General features: G+C 34.4%; 1 protein-coding gene across 1 annotated transcript in view; it reads right to left on the reverse strand.

Moving 5' to 3' along the window:
- The window catches only part of IGF1 (insulin like growth factor 1), a 49,956-nt gene extending 49,438 nt beyond the window's left edge, over positions 1-518 (reverse strand). The window contains exon 1 of the mRNA XM_063395705.1: positions 213-518. Coding sequence (XP_063251775.1) covers positions 213-275 — 63 coding nt within the window. The 5' untranslated portion in view covers positions 276-518. The remainder of the gene's footprint in view (positions 1-212) is intronic.
- Positions 519-7,971: the final 7,453 nt, after the last annotated feature.

The raw sequence follows: 7,971 nt of genomic DNA on the forward strand, positions 1-7,971 counted from the left end.
AATAGTTTTCCCTCACAGTTATCTATGTAATTGCAACTATTACATACAGCCATTTTCCAGATCACATAAAATTGCATGTTCAGCAATTTATAAAAAATTCTCAGTTCTAAAATAATGTTATTGAAAAGTGCACAATACTCCTCAAGCCAGCAGCAGACAATACATAGCATAATAAAACTAAAAAATTATTTGAAATAGTAATAAAGATTTACCTTCAAGAAATCACACAAGCAGCACTTAACTAATTGTGTTGAAAGACTGTTGATTTTTTCCATTGCTTCTTGAAAGTGCAAAGTCTGGAAATGAATTTGTTAGCAGTAATGATGAGAAAAAAGAAATCCAGAGAGATGTGAGATGTTGAGAGCAATGTCACATTTCAATATTGAGGACTTTATTCCATTGCGCAGGCTCTATCTGCTCTGATTTTAGCAGTGACAGTGAGATTTAGCAAACAGAAGAGGGATTTAGAGAAAATCCTCACATTTATCTACATTACACAGACACTGTAGACAGGAAACAGCTGGGGGAGCATTTGCCTCTCTCTCTCTCCCTCTTCTGGCAAAGTTACCGAGTAAGGACTTTTTTGGGCATGGTGACAAATAACATCATACCTTTGCATTTTAAAACTAGAGCACAGAAGCATATTTTTTTCCCTTTAAAAGAATGTGAATTAGTGACTGAGGGATTAACAGACAAAAAGAGCTTGTGTTGCCATGAAAAATAAGAAAATGTATTCTGGTTAACTTTCAGGTAGCTGTGTGTGCATTTCTATTTATGTGTGTGTGTCTGCATTTCAAATATATAAAAACTTAAATATGTATGGACAATGTTTGTATATATGCATACCTTTGTATACATATGTATATATACACACACATTTTATTTATGCATAGCAGTATATATATTTTATTTATATAGTATGGAAAGGCAGGCAGTTATCTACTTTTTCTTTAATTTGTCTTTATGTTATTAAAGTTGGTACGCCTATATGCTGAGTACCAATTAAAACCTCCAGCTCTCTCTGCGATTAACCCTAAAATAGCAGTTTTTAATTTGCAAAAAATAACAGAATTGTTGAGAACTACTTGTAAATAGGCAAAATAGCTTTGTGATCTTTCAACAACCACACAGTAGAAATCATGTAATTTCTTAGAACTTATACCACTATGAATATAGTAACATAAGTAGCCCAGTTTGAGGGGCTTTCATGGCTTTTATCTTAAATCTGCTGTTGTAATTATAAAGTGATTACCCTCCCCTCTTTTAGTAGTAATCTTTTGGACTTTTCTTGATAACAACTTAAATGATACAGGGAAGAGACAGAATTCAACTTTATTAGTTCTGCAATACCTAACTTCTGCCTTTTTATTTTTCCTCAATTATGAGTATATTATAAATAACACCAGCTGGCCAGCAACATGCTCTCACGGGTTATGATGTCATTCAAATCCCTCAACTGTGTTAGTGGCTTGCAATGTGCTCCAAGCCAGCTGTTTTTCTATTTATAATGTATGCTTGCATTTCAATACTTAGCTATTGAGGATAAAGTTGTGATGTTGTTTTATAGACACAGTTTATACTTGTTGCCCTTTGGGTTTGGAAGATGGCATTTAAAAGTAGAGGACTAAACAAGGCTGCAGCTCCAGAGACCAAACACATGTCACAAGCAGTGTATGATTTCCATAAAAGCTGTTTCAGAACATTGCATTTTGTCCCTGTCTGCTTCCACTAAGTGAGAGTTGCATGCTGAGGTGCTAGCTGTACTTTATTATTGAAAATAACAATTGAGATCATGTTGGCCCAGATCTGTTCTCAATTTTCAGATCCACCTTGAGCTGTAGGGTCCCTGCCAGGCAGAAAGGACACACTTAGTTATTTGTATCCTCTATGAATGGCTAATACTCGTCTCTGTGCAGTTTTAAACAGTGTATGGTTTGCTAAGCTGATTAATCTTTGGAAGGGATTTCTTCTAATGTACCATAATGGCAGAAGCACAGGGCACTTTGAGGTAAGTTTGCTTAGTTCAGATAATACTAATATTTCAAATATTCTGCTACCCATTTGTACCACAGGTGCTGTATTTTAAAGTTCCTGTTTGTTTTATTCTCGCCTCTGCGTTTCAGAGGCCAGTGAATGGTGACACCATTCTGCACATACCTTGATGAAGCCTGCTGCAACTCCTAGGACATGTATTACTTATTCTACTAGCCTTAGAGAAGAATGTGGGAAGACAAATTAGAAAGCTCTGATAATCTTTTTTTTTTGTATTTACAGTACTACAAGTGGGTGCACACATTTCTGCCTTTTTCTTTCTAAATAAGAAAAGGAATACACTCCTTCATAACCCCGCTGCTGCCCAGGCTTCTCACTCCTCACTGCTTGCTTTCTCCTAGGTTTCACCAGGCCTCTCTTGATCATGAGAGCAGCATGCAGTAGAAGATTCAGCTTTAGGCTGCCAGGGCAATCAGAGAATCACTGTCTCCAAACACCTGGTAATTCTGGTTCTTTCCCCAGAGCCGTTCTCAATGCCTTTCCTCAATGCACCTGACCAGCCTGAGGTTCTGTTGCACTTCACTTCTTTCTTTTGGTTCTTGTTTTAAAGTGGTATTAAAGGCAGGAAAACAGAAGAGATTCAAAAAAAGGTTTCCATCAGGGATTTTTTAGTCTTAGTGCAATGCTTTTCTTCTCTAAGAAGTTATTCCATTTTTTTTAACAGAAAATTAAAAATCCCTTAGGTCATACTGATGTAGGGATCACTAGTTTCCTAACATATAGCTTCTGTGCTGGTGATAATATTCTAGTCAGTATAGCAGTCAGTTAACTATTAGAAATTAGTTCATTTTTCCCTTGTTAAATATAATAACTTTTAAAACCACTTAGAATAAAGTACTGTATGACTGCATGCTTATGCAGTTGTTTACATTCCCTTAAATAAAATGCACCTGTGAACTACAGAGTTTAGGTGTTTTCAAAGTATTTACAAGAGATATACAGATCAGAAAAATTTTCTAATTGGAATGTTTGTAGCTACTCTTAAGTGTAAACTTCAGTATTATAGTAGCCACAAATATACATGAAATGTGTGAGAGATAAAACTAAGTATTTAGGAATTTATGTGTTCTGATCCTCATCTTTTGTGCTGTAATATTCTAATGATTTCACTATCATACTCTAATGCTGTAGAGCTGATGCGTCAGTTTTTCTAGGGACAGCTCTGTTTTATAGAAGATAGCAAATAGACAAGTACCCAATCATCCTAATTAATATATTACTTAAATCCTTTCTTAAAGGGTAGGAACGCTGCCACAATGCCTGAAAATGCCTGAACCAGTGTGCCTTTGTCTTGCATTCTTCTCTGTTAGATTACTCTTACCAAATGCAATTATTTGTCAGTGTTGTTTGGTGTTTTTTACACTGGGATTACAGGTTTTCTGATAGAAAACCAAGACAGAACCACTCTAGTAGATGGAAACACTGTAATAGATATCACCACTATAACAGAGAGGGTGATAGGGCAAAGAGCATGGTTTGGGAGAGGATGGAAGAAGGCAATAAACACAGTGGCTGGCAAACAGCTGTTCTTCATTATATAAAATAGCAGAGACAAGATTCTTTGGAGGAAGAGATGGAGTATTTTATTAACATGGAATTTTGAGTTGGTGTTAGTGATTAGTCAAGTATACGGTGGAAAATTCCTTTAATCAAATTAAAAGTTGGGAAGTTAAGAAAAAAATAACTTTGCTAATTGATTTGAGCTAAAGAGCTTTTTTTCTAAAAAAGCCTCAAACACCTTTTGTAATGGTGACCTAAGCATTTCATCACTAGATGAAATACAGGTAACAAATTTGATGGGAAGGATGAGGGCATGCAGTCTGAGCCGTCATTACTTTGTCAGTACTGAAGAGACACCAAGGAGAGAGGAGTGCCACAAAAAGGAGTTTCTCATTTGGGCAAAACAGGGAGAGTGCAAGCTTCATGATTAAGTTTTAGAGAGGATCACATAACTTGAAATCCTTTGTATTTGCTGATCAAGAAAAGTGTGAGGGTTTCAAGAGCAGGTTGGATGTGTGAGAATGTGCAGAATTATGGTTTATAGGTAGCAGCAGTAGAAAAAATTTATGTTAGTAACAGCTCAAAATTAATCCAAGTAAATGATGGTGTATGGTGAAAATGCTATGATGAATAAGATAAAATTACTTCAAAATTTTAATGTATAGCATTAATAAAGTAGCTACTGTTTTGAATATCTTTATATTAACATGGGGTTTTCCTTGGTTTTTGAAACAAATGTGCTGAGAGTATTATAAAGCCAAATATTGATCTTATTTTCCTACTCAAATGAAATATACACTAACTATTGGATATAATTGTTCACAATCTGAACAATTAAATTTTTAAAAGTTATAATATATTACGGAAGTTCCACATTAAGTGTCATGAGATGAGCTATAGTTATGACTGTAAAAATATGAAAATTAATATTAAATAAACAAAACAAAAAAGTTCAAACAAAATGTGTTTCAACATTTTTGATAGCATTTTTTAGGTTTTTTTAAATTTCTGCTTTGTGGGAAATTTTGAAATAGTTCTGATTCAGAATAATTGAAATACCAGCATTTTCCATTAAACTGGAAATTCCCAGTTTTAGCTATTTGTAGTCTTGCTCTCACTTTCCCAATATTAAGTCCTGAATAGGTCATCCTTGCTCAAAAAGTTGCTTACTTTCTTATTCCTAAAAGAAGCAAAAATTCAGAATTAAGAAAGAAAGAAATTTGGGAGATATGACTGCATAAGCTCTATCCTTGCATGCATAGAATTGGGATGGGCAACCATTAACATATATATGTGTACGAAGGGTTATTCTATGAGTCATTTAAGTGCTTCTGTCATGGAAAGAAAAATGCATAACCTTAGATATTCCCCTAATTTCCTAGACTGTTTCTTCTACATTTAGGTGAAATGTAGAGACATACTAATTTTTTCCTGAGTCATCATTAGCATCAAGGCTGAATCTGTGCCCATAGATTTTTATAAAATAGGGTCTAGCACATATGTTTAATGGTATTTTGCTTTTTCTGTAAGTTAGACACATGAATGTCAATGCCTATGTGTGGGTTTGTTTTTTTTGGTTTTTTTTTTTTTTTTTGTTTTTGTGGTTTTTTTTTTTTTTTTTTTTTTTGTTTTTGTTTTTGTTTTTGTTTTTATATTTTTTTATTTGCTGACTTCGAAAAAAAACTGTAAAGAGAACAGACTACTGTAAATTTTATTACGAGCGGGTTGTGTATGTCCGTACAAAGCAAACACTGTAAGAAAAAGGCAAAACTGCCTATCTATTTTATCTTGGGCTGAAGAGTACTTGAATGAGTTAGACACTTCAGAAACTACTCCTTATTTTACTTATAAGCAAACTCTATTTGGAGATGAAATGTCTCTAAACAAAAAGAACATCTGCTTTGACCATTTTAAATTTATTTAATTTACAGTTAATCTGGTTCTTATTGTATGTGTTATGATTATTTCTTCTGGGTTCATTTCTCTTCACTCTCATGATTTACTACTCAGAAGGGGCTTATCCCATTAAATTTATACAGTGTTTTATGGACTAAAGCCAATATATTCTGCACGTTCAAATACTGAGCTCTGTCACTGACATTTTTCTGTATAGTTTCTTCAAATACAAGTTACAGATTAATCAGTCACCTCTAGCTTGGCTTAGTGATACAGTGATACTCTGGTTTATTTTGAACAAAACATTAAAAGCTAATGAAAAAAAAATCAACCCAAACCCATAAACAACCTCATCTAATTCCGATTCTTAGATTTTGGTCAACTGTGCTTTCATCAAGAAACTACTGAATAATTTAAGTACTAAAAAAGAACCCACAGAATGAAAGTTGCTCCAAATAAAAGCTATATTGACTCTGATTCATGAGTGCTTCTGTGTAGCAGACTTCTCTGTCATTTTGAACAGAATTGTCTGATCAAATGACCAATTCTGATTTCCTTTCCCTACTTTCATCTTAAAATATGAAGTACCTGGAACTATAGCAGAATGATCTTAACCCATGCATAGATTTTGTGGTTCTGAGCAATATCTGCTTAGTAAGCTTGATGTATTTTAAACCCTTTATTTTATCTGCTTTGCTTTGATAATGTTAATTTGTCATTGGAAATGTTTTTAGGCTTTCTGAAAGGCAGTGGCAGCTTAGGCCATTGAGACCGATTTTGCAAACCCGTGGTTCTGGGTTTCAGGACATCCTGTGTGTGAATGAATTAAGACAAAAAAAATTGCACCTTTGATCTATAACAGATCTTAGATATGGTTACATTGAACTTGGCTCTTATTATAATTTCTACCTTTGAATGACTTGAGCCACTTGAGTACTTTCTCCAATCAGTTCCATGTTTTCCTGTCTGGAAATAGGAATAATAGTTACTTTAGGTACTTTGAGACTCATAGAGGGAAAGCAGAGCAAGCCATATTATGTATTTTTTGGAAAATGTTGTCATGGCTGAAAGAACACCTCTGTATGTTTATAGGAAGTGACAAGCTACTGTGTTAGCCTTGCACATTTTATTTCTCTGTCATCTTCCAAATGTGTTAAGCACAGCTGGAAGAATTCCCAACAGATGCTTCCTTTTACTTATTTTCTTATTTCTTTCTATTACACCACTCACAAGTGTTTTTGTCAAAGATCTACTTCACAAAACTTTTTCTGGAATGATTGTTGTATGATACAAATACAATCAGCTATGATAAATGTTTATGTTTCTTTACTATGCTTCTTAAAAATGCAAGGCTGTTATTTAAACTTGAGTAAGAGAGGAGTAATATCTCTAAAAACAGTAAAATGTAACTGGAAAGGGAACTGCATGCCATGAAGTGACAGACACCAATGCCTAGCTTATGTATTCCTTAGGATGCAAAGGAACAATTTATTAACTAATCCTTAGTCTAAATATAGACACATGACTGTTTTATATAATAAGGTCCTGATTCTACAAACAGACTCATGAGCCTGACATTTTTTTCCAGTCTCTGAACCTGCCTATGAGTTGAACCATGCCCCTGTGCAGAAAAAAAGCCCCTTTCTGGCAAGGTTACTGGCTGGGGTGCTTTTCAGTGGTGATGAGCACCTGCAGTGCTAATAGGTGCTAACTACCCTTTAAGATTGGCAAGATGATTTTGAATCCTATGCACGTTTTCTGTGATAGTTCGACCTCTTTTCCTGCAGTGTTGTTTTAACTTTGTTAAAGAAGGGGAAGTCCTGTGAGGAGTATCATGGGCTAGAAGTTTAAATGTTGAGAAGAAAAAAAATCTTAAGCTTGGTGGGGTTTTTTTTGTTGTTGTTTTTTTGGTTTTGTTTTGGTTTGGTTTGGTTTGGTTTGGTTTGGTTTTTTTTGCATTGTTTGGAATTTTAGCTTTTCTCACTACAGATTAAGAGAAGGAGAGCACATTTACTTTGTACTGAATATTGGTGCAGTTTTAAGATCATCACACATCATCAATGTTTCAAAACACTCAGATTTGAAAAACCTAGCAGGCTGCGTAACAGATTTTTATCAGTGGAGAAAAAATCTTTACTTAGTATTTGATTTTAAAGGTTTCTCATTCTTTATAAATTTCTATTTCCATTCTTTCCGTTTCCATTCCATTCCTTTTGACATAAAAGAAAGAGAAGATGCAAGCACAGTATCTACCTATATTTTGCAATGCTTGTATTTATTTGGGATTTTTTTATACTCTTCTGTCTTTTGGTGAATGATTCATATTTCAACAGACCTTTTTATGTGGTTATAGTCATTGTAGTGGATCTGTATGGGACGAGGTCATTCAGAATCACAAGTCTGAGCCAGATCAGCTGTGAACACAAGATCACATTTCAGCTAACCAGGCAGAGCAGAATTCAGCATTGATGTGGTTTTGTGCTGGTTGCAGAAGGAGACATAGTATTTCATTCCTCATAACAT

Source organism: Prinia subflava, chromosome 4, assembly GCF_021018805.1.
Source record: "Prinia subflava isolate CZ2003 ecotype Zambia chromosome 4, Cam_Psub_1.2, whole genome shotgun sequence".
Taxonomy (NCBI): domain Eukaryota; kingdom Metazoa; phylum Chordata; class Aves; order Passeriformes; family Cisticolidae; genus Prinia; species Prinia subflava.